Genomic DNA, 17,083 nt, shown 5'->3' with positions numbered 1-17,083 from the left:
AAGTGCTATACCATGATTCGTTGTGCCATTTCCCAATTCTACTTGCGACTCCGTCTTCTCCAATCAGACAACCTTAAAGATAACTTTCCCAAGCGATCACTTGAGAATAACTTATCTAGGACACACACAAAAAATAGGCCTACCTTAACATCACAATTATTCTTCAAGACGCTCTCCTCCCTGCGATCGCTTTAGGACAAGGACACTCTTTTCCACGTTTGGTGTTGATTTTGGGCGACCTGCCCAATGGAATAAGTTGTAATGTCCCATCGACCTGATGAAGAAAATACAGAAATTCATTAACTGTCCAGCCACCAACAGAGATATTCTGGCCCCTATTGTTAGTGGATCAGGGTTCACCCCCAATTGGAAACAACTTCTCCTAGGAGACTCTGTTGCACTCTTCTCAAATGTATGGAATAGGATCAGAGGAGATTTTTTTTGGATCATTTGGAAAGAACGAAACAGCTGTTTTTTTGACGAGGCTTACCAAACTAAAAGTCTGAGAGTATTGTTCTCCCACTTTTTTGTGCAGGTAAATCACTTGAAACTGGAGCAGTGCAGAATATACGAAGCAAATTACAAGGTTCTCATGGACTGCATGGGTTACTACAACATTGCAAATATTAACAAACAGCAGGAGGTACTGCTGGATGGATCTTACTCCCACCTGCAGAAAATGATTGATGAATGTAAAACTGAGGGAGAGAAAATGAAGAGATAGCTCGACAACGGGATCAGGCTAATTAACCATCTGCATGAAGTAATCAACACATTTCTCGGGGGGAGCAACTTGGGTGGTATCCCGTGAAAGTGTGCAGACAGAAAGGTGTAGGAAATTCCCATAGCTTTTTTGAAACAATTTCAGAATGTAAATCGGATTATAGATACAAAGAAAATCGGAGGAATCAACAACGTTTCACACTGTGCTTTGTAATTTTGTTCTCTACTTAATACAATTCTCACGCCCTTTATGGTTTTAAAAAAAGAAAAAACAGAAGCCGATGAAGAGAGCTAATTGCAAATGAATCAAGGATGCATGTGCACCTTTGCAAGCTGCCGATGTAGGCGAGTCACTCTGTCACCCGGAGGCTCTTCAGCTTCCCGTTCATCTCCCGCAGGCTGGCTCCCGCTCACGAACCCGGTCTCTTCTTGAGCTGCCATGTGGAGTCCCCGAATCCTCTAGAGCATAAGTGTAGATAGTTTAGAAGTATAGATGCCATCCTGTACCTCGCGATGTCCAGCTCCAGCTTCCCAGTAAGTAATGGGATCTTCTTTACGAACACGCTGAAAGCCTGTGCTAAGAAGAAGGTTTTTACCAAGGTTGCAAGATCCATGCTCACCTTCGCGCTTGTACTTGAGATAGACCCATGCCAGGGAACACGTTGGTCAGCATGTGTGCCAATTATAGTGCACTTGTCACAGCAACCCAAGTCTTCGACGAGCTTCCATTCCAGAGTGTCGTCCCTTGGACTGCACTTATTGCAGGATATGTCCAACAGAAGCAGGGCCAGGAAGCTCTGGGCTGTTTTAGGCGAATGCGGGATGAGGGTGTCTCTCCAAATGCAACCATCTATGCTTGCGCTGTGAAGGCATGTACCATTACACATGTTGTTGATGTGGGCACACAAATGTATATAGAGATTGCCAATCAAGGACTGTTGAAAAAAAATGTTGTGCTTGGTGGAGCTTTGGTGGACATGTATGCCAAATGTGGTGCAATTTTGAAAGCACAAAAAGTTTTTGACGCACTTCCTGTGCATAATGTGATATCTTGGACTGCATTGATTGCAGGCTATGCCCAACAGGCACAGGACCAGGAAGCTCTCAGCTGTTTTCAGCAAATGTGCAGCCAAGGCTTCTGTCCAAATGCGGTCACCTATGCTTGCGTTTTGAAGGCATGTGGCAGTATGCAAAATGTTGATGTGGGAAATAAAATTCATGATGAGATTGTCAATCAGGGGCTGTTGAACAACAATGTCGTGCTCGGTGGGGCTTTGATGGACATGTATGCCAAATGTGGTGCATTTTTAGAAGTACAATTTGCTTTTGACGCACTTCTTGTGCGCAATGTGGTGTGTTGGAATACATTGATTGCAGGGTATAATCGACAGGGGCAAGGCCAGGATGCTTTGGCCTGTTTTTATCAAATGCGGAGCCAGGGCTTCTCTCCAGATGCGATCACATATGCTTGCGTTTTGAAGGCATGTGGTATTACGCAAGATGCTGACATGGGCAAAGGAATTCATAATGAGATTTTTAGTCAGGATTTGTTGAAACACGATGTCGTGCTTGGTGGAGCTTTGGTGGACATGTATGCCAAATGTGGCATACTTTTGAAAGCACAAAAAGTTTTTGATACACTTCTTGTGCGCGATGTGGCGTGTTGGAATGCCTTGATTGCAGGGTATGCCCAACAGGGGCAAGGCGAGGAAGCTCTGAGCTATTTTCAGCGAATGCGGAGCCAAGATTTCTCTCCAAATGTGGTCACCTATGCCTGTGTTTTGAAGGCATGTGGCATCATGCAAAATATTGATGCGGGAAATGAAATTCATTATGAAATTGCCAATCAAGGGCTGTTGAACAACACTGTTCTTGGTGGAGCTTTGGTCGACATGTATGCCAAATGCGGCGTACTTTTGAAAGCACAAAAGGTTTTTGACGCACTTCCTATGCACAATGTGATCTCTTGGTCTGCATTGATTGCAGGGTATACCCAACAAGGGCAGGGCCAAGAAGCTCTGGGCTGTTTTCAGCAAATGCGGAGCCAAGGCTTCTATCCAAATGCGGTCACCTATGCTTGCGTTTTGAAAGCATGTGGCATTATGCAAAATGTTGACGTGGGAAATGAAATTCATGATGAGATTGCCAATCAGGGGCTGTTGAACAACAATGTTGTGCTCGGTGGAGCTTTGGTCGACATGTATGCCAAATGTGGGGCATTTTTTAAAGCACAAAAAGTTTTTGATGCTCTGCCTGTACACAATGTGGTGTGTTGGAATGCATTGATTGCAGGGTATGCTCAACAGGGGCAAGGCCAGGAGGCTCTGTGCTGTTTTTATCAAATGCGGAGCCAGGGCTTCTCTCCAGATGTAGTTACGTATGCTTGTGTTTTGAAGGCATGTGCTATTATGCAAGACGCTGACGTGGGTGAACAAATTCATAATGAGATTGTTAGTCAGGGTTTGTTGGAAAACGACGTCGTGCTTGGCGGAGCTTTGGTTGACATGTATGCCAAATGTGGCGCAGTTTTGAAAGCACAAAAAGTTGTTGATGCACTTCCTGTGTGCAATGTGGTCTCTTGGACTGCGTTGATTGCAGGGTATGCCCAACAGGGGCAGGGCCAGGTAGCTCTGAGCTGTTTTCAGCGAATGCGGAGCCAGGGCTTCGCTCCAAATCCTTTCACCTATGTTCGTGTTTTGAAGGCATGTGGAGTTATGCGAGATGTTGATGTAGGTGTTCAAATTCATGATGAGATTGTCAGTCAGGGGCTGTTGAAAAACAATGTCGTGCTTGGCGGAGCTTTGGTCGACATGTATGCCAAATGTGGCGTACTTTGGAAAGCACAACAAGTTTTTGACTCGTTTCGCGTGCACAATGAGGTCTCTTGGACTGCATTGATTGCAGGGTATGCTCAAAAGGTGCAGGTCTAGGAAGCTTTGGGATGTTTTCAGCGAAGGCGGAGCTAGGGCTTCTCTCGAAATGTTGTCTTTTGGAATGCACTTCCAGGAGGGTATGCCCAGCAAGGGCTTGCCAAGGAAGCTTTGGACTGTTTTCAATGGATGCAAAAGGAGCGAATCTTGCCAGATGCAATCAGTTTTCTCAATGTAGTCGCTCAGGTTTGATGAATAAGGGTGAAATGTATTTTGATAACATGAGGGAAAAATACGGCCTTGCATGGTTGATCTTTTGATGTGCAAGGCTATGGGAGTAATCACGATGATGCTATTGCCTGAATATCATTATCAGGTTTGGATTTCTCTTCTAGGTACTTGTCGAAAACTGGAAAATGTGAAGTTTGGAAGGCTTGTGTTTGAGCGTGCCAGTACAAATAGACCCATGTCTTAATGAGTGATATTTATGGAGCTGCTGGCATGCATGAGAAGGCAGAAAACCTTGAAACACTTGAGGATGTAGCTGTTAGGTTGACGCAAGTGGAAGTTAAAAGATCTTGAACTTGAACTTCTCTTATTTTTTGGTCTGGTTGGGCATATAAGCATCCACAATCAGGATAAATCTATTGGTTTCACAAAACCTTTCTGGCGATTCCAAAAAGGTTTTGCTTTGCCAGGAAAGTGTGAAGTCGGCCATTGTCTGTGCAATCATCAATACACCACAATAGAAGATACGTGTGTCTAAAAACACGTGGGTACTTGGGGATTGCCACTCTGCTACTGTCTGATATGAAAGGGTAATATAATTGTCAAAGATGCAAAGTGTCTTCACATTTTTGAAATTGGTAAGTGTTCTCTTGTGACTATAAAATGTTCCAGGAAGGTGAGGAGAAAAATCATTCCTAAAGGGATGCTTCTTGCTAGGCTTGTTTGCTTCTTTTCATGTCTTCTTGTTGGGGATATTATGAGTTTTTTGAGAACAAAAAGACACCCCCACATAATACTCACATTTGGCACCGTTGTCGGGGATCAAAGAGACCGAAACTAAGAAAAAACACGAGCGTCTTGTGAAGTTATCTTTTAACTTATTTTAGGGTCTCCTAAAATTAAGAACTTTCTTTTAGAAATCGCATAGCTTAAGATTGTCGTTTTTTGTTGTGTACAAGTAGCTTGGAGGTAATCGTACTTGTCGAGTGTCTTTAGGATTGTAGGATTGTTGAATTAAATTAAGATTTTGAGAATGATTGATAGACGAAACAAATCTTAAGATCAATGCTCAGGAAACCTTAAAAAGAAAAATAAAAATGAGTGTTTGTGGATACTTTCCACAACTCCATTGCATGAGAATCTAGGAGTAGGATGGAAAAATTAAAGTTTGTACTGACTTTCAGTGTAAATTGAACAAAAATTTGTTCAAACTTGATAAAATTTGATTTATAGGTTTACATTGATGTGATATACATGTGTACATGCTTAGTTGATCAAAAAAATGAAAAAAGTTGTCAATTGTAGATAATCACGATTATTTATATCTGTCTTATTTTTCAACTTTTTTGATCAAATTGGCATACTACTAGCTTTATCATGTTGTAATAAACCCTCAAACCAAATTTGGTAAGATTTGGATCATTGGATTGGAAATTGTGATCAAATTTGCAAAGTTAGTCTACGGACAGAAAATTGATGACCATTTGACCAAAACTTGTTCAAACTTGTTGAAACTTGGCTAAAGACCTTAACTTGAGGTGCTTAATAGATCCGTGTCAAAGTTGGGACAAAAATTGATAAAAATAGAGCTGGAGTAAATAATCGCGATTATTTACATCTGCTTCAAAAATTGATAATTTTGCATATTTGAGTATGCCACAAGGTCAAGCATAACAAGTAGACCACCCAAATCAATTTTTGTAAAATTTGGATCACAAAAGTGAGACTTGAGACAGATTCTTGAAATCAGAGTCTGCAGACATAAAACAGTTGATAAACTTGAACAGAATTTGTCCAAACTTGTTGAAACTTGTCGAGAGATTTTAACAAAGTTAGTCTGCGGACAGAAAACTGATGACCATTTGACCAAAACTTGTCCAAACTTGTTGAAACTTGGCTAAAGACCTTAACTTGAGGTGCTTAATAGATCCGTGCCAAAGTTGGGACAAAAATTGATAAAAATAGAGCTGGAGTAAATAATCGCGATTATTTACATCTGCTTCAAAAATTGATAATTTTTCATATTTGAGTATGCCACAAGGTCAAGCATAACAAGTAGACCACCCAAATCAATTTTTGTGAAATTTGGATCACAAAAGTGAGACTTGAGACAGATTCTTGAAATCAGAGTCTGCAGACACAAAACAGTTGATAAACTTGAACAGAATTTGTCCAAACTTGTTGAAACTTGTCCAGAGATTTTAACAGAGTGTATACTTGGCAAACCAAGCCAAAAATTACAAAAAACTAACAAAAGTAAATAATCACGATTATTTACTACTGCTACACAGGGACACCAGTTTTGATTTTGAACTTGTACAGTGTTACACCAACATAATACAAAGCCACCGGGCAATTTTGGGTTCAATCGGATCCAAATTGGTACATGTTCACTCAATTTTCAAGTTGCTTTTGATTTTTTGCCAAAGTCAAATCTGAAAGTCAATTGTTGACTCCCATAGCTCGATTTTGAGTGATATACACAGACCAATCACAATAGTTAGCAAAAATTATACAGTTTGTGAAAGAATAGCTAACTTGATCGAATTGATACAGGAATCAGGTTGCAAACAAGGAATTGGTAGCTTGACAGAAAGTTGCAATCGAATCAAGTGAAAATTGACAACAAGTCAATCCAAAGATAAGTACTCTATCCAGGGCTTCGCAAGTCTTTATGAACCTTAAATTTGGTCGTGTACTAGGAAATCATAACATATTCGGAGAAATTCTAGTAGAGTATCCACTGAAGAAAGCGTGAATCAAGGCAATTCTTTGCAACACTATCCTTGAAGAAGTCTTAGATAATTTTTTAGATTCAACATCTGAAATGTCTTCCTATTCGACTCACTCAGAGACCGGAACGACAATGCGCTATAACTATATACTCTTATTTTATAAGACTAATCGCCATGGAGCTCATGTTTACCTGGATCCTAATAAAGAGTATGCTATTCGCATTGATGACCATGGTATCGAGTTCAAAGAAGAAATCAGGGCAAACAAAAAAAGAAAAATGTACATAGACAGAAACGGAACTCAATATTTACAAGTTGAAAACCCTGAAGTGATAGACAAATTGTTGGGGTATAAAGCCCAATGTGGTCACCCAGGTAAGTGGGCGGGCCGCCAGGTATGTACATATATTCTTTTGTAAAAACCTAATAAGAACTCACTATGCTCTACACATTACAGTAGAGCGAGTTCACCATATCGGCGTGCTCTTCTTCTCGCCCTCTCTCTCGCGTCGCACTTCCGCTCGTACTCCTTCAACTGGTATCAGAGCTCAGATCGAGGCTCGGGGCAGCACTGCAGGAGACTAGAGTCACCAGCTGAGATTGGAGTGAAATTCGACAAGCGAAGACACGGCTCCAAATCCTGTGGGCGAGCCCCAAGGGCTCGGTGTTCTCAGAATTTCATTATGAGGTCGTCTCGGCCACCGTTCGGCTTCGACAAAGGTCTGCGCAGGCCATTTTCGACTACGTGGTCTCGACGGGTGCAGATCCGACTCTGCAAATTTGGGGTTTTCGGCCTACGATTGCAGGTGCTGAGAATATCGACACTCCCAGAGTGTTGATTTGTGGCTGTCTACACATCGAAGGACTGCTCACAGTTCTTGGAGGCGTGTCACATACGACACGGGCGCATCTACACACAGACTGTAGGCGACATCCACTAGTTCATCAGGTAGCTTGTGTTTGCTGCTTGATATTCCAGATTTCATCCTGACATTGCAGGTACTTCCACATGGGATGTATTGTCAGAGATGATGTATTGTCTGTTGAGGGTTTGCTGGCTGTGAGTCACGCAGCAAACAATCGCCGTAGCGGTTACAACATACAGTGGGAAATTTGTGGATGTATGACTTTGTGGGAAGTCTATGTACTGTCAAATTTATTGTAGCCTTTGTTGAGGGTTGAGTGAGGTTTTATTGAGCTGGGGGATTCTCGAATGTTGAGATCCTTTCGGTGATACAGGTCTTGGAGCGATCCCTCGAGCACCCTTAGATAGACAGCTAGGATGTATTGACTGTGAGTTAGACAGTTGGGATTGCATCTTTGCTTTATTGCCGTTGAGGCATTGTCGCAGTCTATGCTTATAGGACAGTGACAAGACAATGAGAGATAGTACATGTGCAGGACAGGTTTACCCGCAGCTTACAGTGTCAGAGAGACTGTGTTTTTTGAGCTGTTTTTTGGTCTGTTTTTAGTACACCAGAGCCATTTTACAAAGGAGACTCTGCCAAAATTTCTGCAAAATCTGAAGCTTTCTTGGTTCATTTGACAGGTTGATATTGGTTCAGAGGTCAGTTTACAGGGGAAACTCTGCCGAATTTTTTCCAGAAAAGTAAACTACTGTGAAGCGTAGCTATGGATGGATCACAGGACACTGCTCTTTACAATATCAAGAAGCTGGATGGAACCAATTTCCCATTGTGGAAGAAGCAGATTTGGCACGTGTTGGTACAAAAGAAGCAGATAAAACCTATAAAGCTCAAGGGGATAAAACCAGAAGATATGGACGAAGATGAATGGAGCGAAATGGATGAATTGGCACTTTCTACCATTATGTTGACTTTGGCAGAAAGCGTTTACTTCAATGTAGCAGACGAGATGTCGGCTTATCAAGCATGGTTAAAGCTGAGTGATCTTTATGAGAAGCAGAGTGCAGCTTCACAGGTATACTAGCTTAAGAAGCTTGTTGACTTGAAGATGAAAGAAGGGACACCTATGTCCAATCATCTGAATGAATTCAACACAATCTATAGTCAGTTGTCAGCTCAAGGTGTCAAGTTTGATGAACCTGTTAGAGCTATGTTCCTGTTGATCACATTGCCGGAAAGTTGGGACACTTTTCGCACAGCTTTGAGTAATTCTGCACCTCCATATGGTTTGAACATAGCAGGTGTAGAAGGAAGTCTGCTTACTGAAGAAACCAATAGAAAGACAATGGACAAAGACAAAGGAACAGCCTTAGTTGTCAGGGGAAGGACCAAAGAAAAGTACAAAGGTGGAAAGAGGAATCAGTCTCGTAGCAAGTCCTGCAGTGCTAAAGGCAAGAGTGACATAGAATGCTACCATTGTGGCAAGAAGGGTCACATGAAAAGAGACTGCGGAGAATGGAAAGCAGAAAAAGGCAAAGAGAAAGCTGAAGACCATGGTGAGAAGAAAAAGTCCTCAGTGAAGATTCAAGAAATAAATGTGACAAACACTGTTGCAGAGGATGACAGTCTAGTGTCAGGAGACATCTACTTCTTGAAGAATACAATGGACTCAGCTCTTCTTACAACATCTGATGGAAATGCACTGAGTGACTGGATTATAGACTCAGGGGCATCACTTCATGTGTCTCCAAACAAGGAGTGGTTTACCTCTTATGTGCCCACTAAAGATCATGTTCGGCTAGGCAATGGGCAGACATGTGAGATCTTAGGTGTTGGAGATGTTCAATTGAAGTTTCAGAATGGCTCTTCTTTCACGCTGAAGAATGTGAGACATGTTCCCGCAATTACAAAGAGCTTGATCAGCACAGGTTTACTTGATGATGTTGGCTACGTCACCACTTTTGGACAGAACATGTGGAAGATATCCAAGGGTTCTATGACAGTAGCACATGGAGTAAAGTCTGGAGGACTTTACATGATTTATGTATCAAATGTCTCTAAAAATGTAATCAATGTAACCGAGCAGCCGAACGTTTCTTTGTGGCATAGCCGGTTAGGACATATGTCCAAGAAGGGAATGGAAATCTTGTCTCGTTCTGGTTATTTGCCGGGATTTTCATTTAATGATTTTGAATTCTGTGAACATTGTTTGTATGGTAAGCAAACACAGCAGCCACATAAGCATAGAAGCAGTAGAAGAGATACACAATTGGCACTTGTTCATAGTGATTTGTGTGGACCTATGCCTAACCTATCTCTAGGGGGAGCTTCTTACTTTATGACATTTATAGATGATTACTCGAGGAAAGTATGGGTTTACTTTCTCAAGCACAAGGATGAAGCGTTTAGTGTTTTCAAAATGTTTGTGACACTTGTGGAGAATCAGAGTGGCAAGAAGCTTAAATGCTTACGCACTGACAATGGTGGAGAGTATGTTTCAAAGGCCTTTCAGGACTTTTGTGAGTCAAAAGGTATAAAACGTGAACTTACTGCTCCTTACAATCCTCCTCAAAATGGTGTTGCTGAGAGGATGAATAGGACCATACAAGAGAAGGTCAGAAGTATGTTGTCTAATGCACAACTACCAAATGGGTTTTGGGCTGAAGCTGTTGGGCTGAAGCTGTATCAACAGCTGTTCATCTTGTAAATAGATCTCCTAGCAAGGTGTTGCAGAAGGATTCAGTGCCAGAGATGGTATGGTCAGGCAAAATGCCCTCATACAAGCATCTTAGAGTCTTTGGCTGTGAGGCATATACTCACGTTCCAAAGGAATTTAGGAACAAACTTGAGCCAAAGAGTAGAAAGTGTATCTTTCTAGGCTATGGTAATTCTGGTGAGATGGGGTACAGACTTTGGGATCCCGAATCCAGAAAGGTTGTCCGCAGAAATGATGTTCACTTTAATGAATCCAAATATCATTCTAAACCAGAGAGGGTTGAGGAGATTAGAAGAGTTGTCTTCGAAGAAGATGGACCTGCACGTGCAAGACAAAATGTCAGGGCTCAAGAGGAGCAAGGACAGGATAGAGTGGAACCACAGGTTGTGGCTGAGCCTGAGCCACCTATTGTGCGTAGATCTGGACGTGTCACGTGACCTCCTGATAGGTTTTTTCCATCTATGAACTATGTCATGTTGACTGATTGCAATGAGCCTTCATGTTACAAGGAAGCAATGCAAATGAAGGACTCCGGGAATTGGCAATTGGCCATGCAGTCAGAGATGACAGCTCTGCATAAAAACAAGACATGGAATCTAGTTAAATTACCACAGGGCAAAAAGGCTCTACCTTGTAAATGGGTTTACAGGTATAAGATCACCGCTCATGATAGTCAGCCAAAGTACAAAGCAAGGCTTGTTGCCAAGGGCTTTAAGCAAGAACAAGGCATTGACTTTGATGAAGTCTTCTCTCCGGTGGTCAAGATGACTACATTGAGATGCTTTCTTGCATTGGTTGACATATTAGATTTGGTGTTGCACCAAATGGATGTCAAGACAGCGTTCTTGCATGGTGAATTAGATGTGGAAATTTACATGCAGCAGCCAGAAGGGTTTGTTGAGAAAGGCAAGGAAGATTGGGTATGCCAGTTGTTAAAGAGTCTTTATGGCTTAAAACAATCACCGAGGGCATGGTACCATAAATTCCACAAGTTTATGCTTTCTCAAGGCTACAAACGTAGTGAGTTCAATCACTGTCTATATACAAAGAAGGCTAAGGATGGTAGTTGGCTGATCCTTATTTTGTATGTGGATGATATATTGATTGCTGGCAAGCACTTGGAACAAATTTCAGCTTTGAAGTCAAAGATGGCAAAATCGTTTGACATGAAAGACATGGGTGAGGCAAGTCATATACTTGGTATGCGCATTGAGAGAGACTAATCAAAGAAGTTGATTTGGTTATCTCAAACAGAGTATATTGACAAGGTTTTGCAACGTTTCAATATGGAGAAGGGAAAGGCACTGAGTGTTCCATTGCCACCATATGTGAAACTTAGTAAACAAGATTGTCCGGTGTCTGAGGAAGAACAAGTTGAAATGGATAAGATTCCATATGCGTCTGCAGTGGGTAGTTTGATGTATGCAATGATTGCTACTCGCCCAGACATTGCATTTGCAGTGGGAGTAGTAAGTCGGTACATGTCAAACCCAGGCAAGAAACATTGGGAGGCAGTGAAAGGAATATTGAGATACCTGAAAGCTACAAAGAGTATGCGTATATGCTATGGGAGTCAGGAGCTAAGTGTAAAGGGTTTTACAGACTCAGATTATGCAGGTGACTTAGACAACCGAAGGTCTACGTCAGGGTATGTCTTACATTGGCTGGTGGAGCAGTATCATGGCGTTCTAGATTACAAGATTGTGTTACTCAGTCTACTACAGAGGCTGAATATGTTGCAGCATCAGAGGCATGCAAAGAATCAATTTGGCTTAATCGACTAGTAACAGATTTGGGAATCAAAGAAGAGATGCCTGTGTTATATTGTGATAGTCAAAGTGCTATACAATTGGCTCGCAATCCAGTTTATCACTCAAAGACAAAGCATGTGGATGTGAAGTATCATTTCATCAGGGAAATGATCGAGGATAAGCAACTTCAGCTTGTCAAAGTTCACACCACAGAAAATCCTGCTGATCTACTTACAAAAGGACTTCCCTCAAAGAGATTTGCGCATTTTTGCAAGCAGTTAGGTGTAGGGTAGTATATCACTTCTCTACATCTCTTGTATATTAGCTTGTATAGTAGCTTCTCTCACACTTAAAGTACCACATTGGACTTTAAGTGGGAGGTTGTTGGGGTATAAAGCCCAATGTGGTCGCCCAGGTAAGTGGGCGGGCCGCCAGGTATGTACACATATTCTTTTGTAAAAACCTAATAATAACTCACTATGCTCTACACATTATAGTAGAGCGAGTTCACCATATCGGCGTGCTCTTCTTCTCGCACTCTCTCTCGCGTCGCACTTCCGCTTGTACTCCTTCACAAATGGGGGCTAGAAGTAAACTCTATAATTCAAGATATGTCAGCAAAAGAAAGACCACCAACCTTAGAATTCGAGGGATACGATCAAGTAGATTTGAAGCCTTTGAAATGGCTTAGTACGGATTATTTTAGGATCGGAGTCTATTGTTGGGAGGATAGAAACGTAAAAGAACTTGTGTGGACTTCACATGCCAAATCAGGACAACTAACGGCCATGACGAGACAAGTCTTAAGATCAGTGCTCAGGAAAACATAAAACACAAGAAAACGAGTGTTTGTGGACACTTTCCACAACCCCATTGCATGCGAATCTAGTAGGGTAAGTAGGATCCGAGGTGGATTTCAAAACATTGCTCTCTCTGAAAGAATAAGTGTGAGTTGTTATTGGAAGTTGCAGAATTTCAGGTCTACGGCTAGAAATAGTTCGAAAAGACTCGAAACCACTCAATCCGACTGGAGAGTAAGCTTAAGAGTTGTTTGAACCAGTTGGTAAGCTCAAAGACACTTCGAAGTAAAAATTTTAAGAGTTGGCCAAAACTCAAATTATTTACTTTTTCTTGACATTTTATGCCAAATTAAGTTTCTACTTGATTCATAGGCTTAAAATAGCTCATGTAAAAACAGTTTTTGAAAAAACTGCAAAAAAGTGTTCATTTCAAGGCTGAAGTTAAGAATCGCGATTATTAACTTTCTGTTCTAAATTGACCAAAGTTCATACCATTGACTCATTGTATGTGTACAAACAACTTTTGTCAAGGCCCAAGAGATTTGGATCACTAAATTGGCAAAAAACTGGGTAAAAACTAAAGTTTGTACATACTTTTTGAAATTTGGATGTAAATTAAGAAAAATTTATCCAAACTTGTTGAAAATTGATTCATAGGCTTATATTGAGGTGATAAACATGTGTACATGCTCAGTTGACCAAAAATTTGTAAAAAATTACCATTTATAAATAATCACGATTATTTACATCTGTCCCATTTTTCAACTTTTTTGACCAAGTCAGCATACCACTAGTTTTACCATTTTGTAATAAGTCCACAAACCAAATTTGGTAAGATTTGGATCACTGGATTGAAAATTGTGACTAAAATTACAAAGTTAGTATGCGGACAGATAATTGATGACCATTTGACCAAAAATTGTCCAAACTTGATGGAACTTGGCTAGTGACCTTAACTTAAGGTGCTTAACAGATCTGTGTCAAAGTTGGAGCAAAAGGTTGCAAAATTATAACTGGAGTAAATAATCACAATTATTTACATCTGCTTTAAAACTCGAGAAATTTGCAAATTTGAGTATACCACAAGGTCAAGCATACCAAGTGGACTTTACAAATCAATTTTGGTGAAATATGGATCCCAAAAGTGAGACTTAAGCCAGATTCACGAAATCAAAGTCTCCGGACACAAAACAGTTGATAAACTTGATAAGATTTTGTCCAAACTTGTTGAAACTTGTCTAGGGACTGTAACAAGTTGTATACTTGTTGCCAAACCAATCAAAAAGTACAAAAAACTGAACAAAATTAAATAATCACGATTATTTACTTCTGCCATCCAGAGATATCAATTTTGACTTTTGAACTTATACAGTGTTAGACATCATAATATAAAGCCACATGACAATTTTGGGGTCAATCGGATCAAAATTGGTACATGTACCTGTACTTGAAGCAAGTGGGATCTATAACAAGAGTCAATCTAAAAGAACACACTTATAGAGATGTCTTGAAAACACCCATCCAAGGGTTTGATTTAGTCTCTTTGGCTGAAACTAAACTCCCATCCTAGTTAAACAAAGACACTCCTATTTGGATGTGTGGAGCTTCAGAAAACAGAAGCTTAAGACAAGAAGATTGTATTCTAGAAAGGGACTGCACAGACGAAGCCTATGTACGTAAACTCTTTCCAGAGCATTTTTTTGAGCTATTTGAGTGGAATCAAATTTTAGCGACAATGGATGTATGTGTGAATACGGTCTATGCCTACTCAATTTTGCAATGAGGATGGCTACGACATAATTCCCACCCAAATGATTTCAATCCTCAACATTAAAGACGAAGATGAGGAACCCAAGGACTTAATGAAAGCTCAACAAGTCTTTTCAGACCTCTATTATGATGCAACTGATGAGTTAGATGAACACTCAGCTACCTCAAAAGATTCGGGGTCAGAAAAAGAGCATATGAGAGCCAAGCTACTTTTAAAAGGAGGGGAGGAAAAGTTTTTTGACTTTCCAAACCAAAGAACGAGAAGACAAAAATGGTATGGACAAAAAGAGAAATGTGAGAACACGACCTATTCCATCAGTCTCCAGTAAAACACAATTTTTGATGCAGACAGATGCAAATGATTGTGTCAAGGACAAAATAACTGGCAGATATCCTTCAAATAAAAGTTCAAAAATGTCTCAAACATTGAGAAAAACAAGGAAGGGTACTCAAGAAAAATCAACGGATAAGGAACCACTCATGACACTAGTTGAGCAGAAAAAGAAATATCAAGAGTTGAAAAAAGCTCTAAAGGAGATATACACAACCGAGATGGAAACCACGGAAGAGGATGGTAAGGATGTAATGCGTGTTCTATCCCATTACAAAAAGTATACTCTCCAAGATCGGAAAATTATAGTCGAACAATCTGTTAGGGAACTACGAAAACAGGGCGAGTCTTACGAAGGAACTGGAAATGCTAAAAGGATAGACTTGGACGAACCGGGAGAAGAGCCTAGACCTGCTTACATTGCGAATGACCTAACAGAAGAAGAAGAAAAGCTTTTGCTAAGCTTGTTAAAGGAATACCGAGATATCTTTGCTTGGTCGTACAAAGATCTCAAGGGTGTTGATCCAGAAATCTATCAACATACCATACCCATGAGAGATGATGCGAAACCAAGTAGACAGAGACCATACACGTATAATGAAACATTTTCCAGGAAAATAAAAGAAGAGATTGAAAAACTAAAGGAAGCCGAATTCATTTACGAAATTGAACACACAGATTGGGTGTCTCCAATTGTGGTAGTACCCAAGAAGAATGAAAAATTACAAGTGTGTGTTAATCTCAAAAAGGTGAATGCAACTACCATTAGCGACAACTTCCCTCTTCCAATAACTGAGCATAGTTTTAAAACGAGTTGCAAGAAAAGAAGCTTATAGCTTCTTAGACGGCTTTTTGGGATACAATCAACTTTTGGTTGACCTAAAAGATCAGCATAAAACTGCTTTTGCAACAGAATGGGGTATATTTGCCTATCGGGTTATGCCGTTTGGGTTAACTAATGCTCCAACCACGTATCAAAGGGTGATGAGCCATGCTTTCAAATGAAATTCTTAGAAGTATATATGAATGATCTATGCGTACATTCATCAATCTGGGCTGATCGTTTTGAACACCTCAAAAAGGTATTCGAAAAATGTAGACTTTATAGGATTTGCTTAAAGCTTGAAAATTGCACATTCATGGGTAGACAAGGAAAAATTCTTGGACATATAGTGTCTAAAAATGGCATAGCTATGGATATTGAGAAGATTCATGTCATTGCTGATTTGCCTAGACCAACAACAGTAAAGGGGGTGCAAGCCTTCATGGGGCATTGTGGATATTACCGACGGTTCATCTACATGTACGCTATAATTGCAAAACCCATGTATAGCTTGATTACACACTTTGAATGGACCAAGTCATGTGAAGAATCCTTCATGAAGCTTAAGCAAGCTCTCACCTCAGCTCCAATATTGAAAGCACCAGATTGGAATAAGGTATTCCACGTACATGTAGATACTTCAAATTTTGATATCGGTTGTATACTAGCTCAACCAAGAGACGGGAAAATTGACTTTCCTATTTCTTATACTAGCCGACAATTGAACATGGTGGAAAAGAATTACACCACCACCGAAAGGGAAGGATTAGGAATGATCTATGCTGTTAAAAAGTATAGACATTACCTATTAGCCAACAAGTTTGTGTTCTTTGTGGACCACCAAGCTTTGTTGTATTTGGTCAACAAGCCATGCAACACAGGGAGAATAGTGAGATGGTTCATCATTCTTCTTGAATTTGATTTCACTGTAGTTGTAAAAAAAAGGGCACTACACATCAATGAGCCGATCATTTGTTAAGGATTATTTCAAGAGAATCACCTAAAGGGATAGACGATGATCTATTAGATGCCTATTTGTTCTCCGTGGAAATGATACCTTGATGGTTGGAAAAAATTGTGTCATTGATGACAATAGCTCAAGCGGATTCACAAATACCACTTTCTATCACAAGCGGATTAATTGAGCAATCGGCTATGTATCAATTACTAGCTGGTAGGCTATACAAAAGAAATCGGGATGGGATATTGCTTTTATTCCTTAACCCTGAAGAAAAAGAACAGTACCTAAGTCAAGCACATGTTACCATAGTAGGACTTCACTTTGCGGAAGGCCAAACTATGCAACGAATCTTGAGACTTGGCGTATGTTGGTCGATTATGAGGAGAGATGTTCGATCTTTTGTAAAGGATTACCCTCAATGTCAAAAACAAACACCCATACCTCATGTAACATTGTTTCAAATGTCACTTGTTCCTAAGTGGAGTAATTGTCTGGTTACTTACTTATCG

At 40.4% G+C, this 17,083-nt stretch overlaps 1 protein-coding gene across 1 annotated transcript; it reads left to right on the top strand.

Annotated features, from left to right (window-relative positions):
* The first annotated feature begins 995 nt into the window (after nt 1-995).
* LOC147430979 (pentatricopeptide repeat-containing protein At4g18520, chloroplastic-like) lies at nt 996-4,686 on the top strand. Its single transcript, XM_086493500.1, has one exon. It carries the CDS (start codon nt 1,371-1,373, stop codon nt 3,651-3,653), a length of 2,283 nt encoding a protein of 760 aa, XP_086349626.1. The 5' UTR covers nt 996-1,370; the 3' UTR covers nt 3,654-4,686.
* The last annotated feature ends 12,397 nt before the right edge of the window (nt 4,687-17,083 follow it).

The sequence above is a fragment of the Adiantum capillus-veneris genome, chromosome 21 (assembly GCF_014529385.1).
Source record: "Adiantum capillus-veneris isolate H3 chromosome 21, ASM1452938v2, whole genome shotgun sequence".
NCBI lineage: Eukaryota > Viridiplantae > Streptophyta > Polypodiopsida > Polypodiales > Pteridaceae > Adiantum > Adiantum capillus-veneris.
The sequence above is the reverse complement of the archived record's forward strand: the minus strand, read 5'-3'. Positions and strand labels throughout refer to the sequence as shown.

Bases quoted from the DNA above. Each gene is read 5' to 3' on its own strand.
- LOC147430979 (XM_086493500.1), top strand. From the start codon at position 1,371: ATGCCAGGGAACACGTTGGTCAGCATGTGTGCCAATTATAGTGCACTT.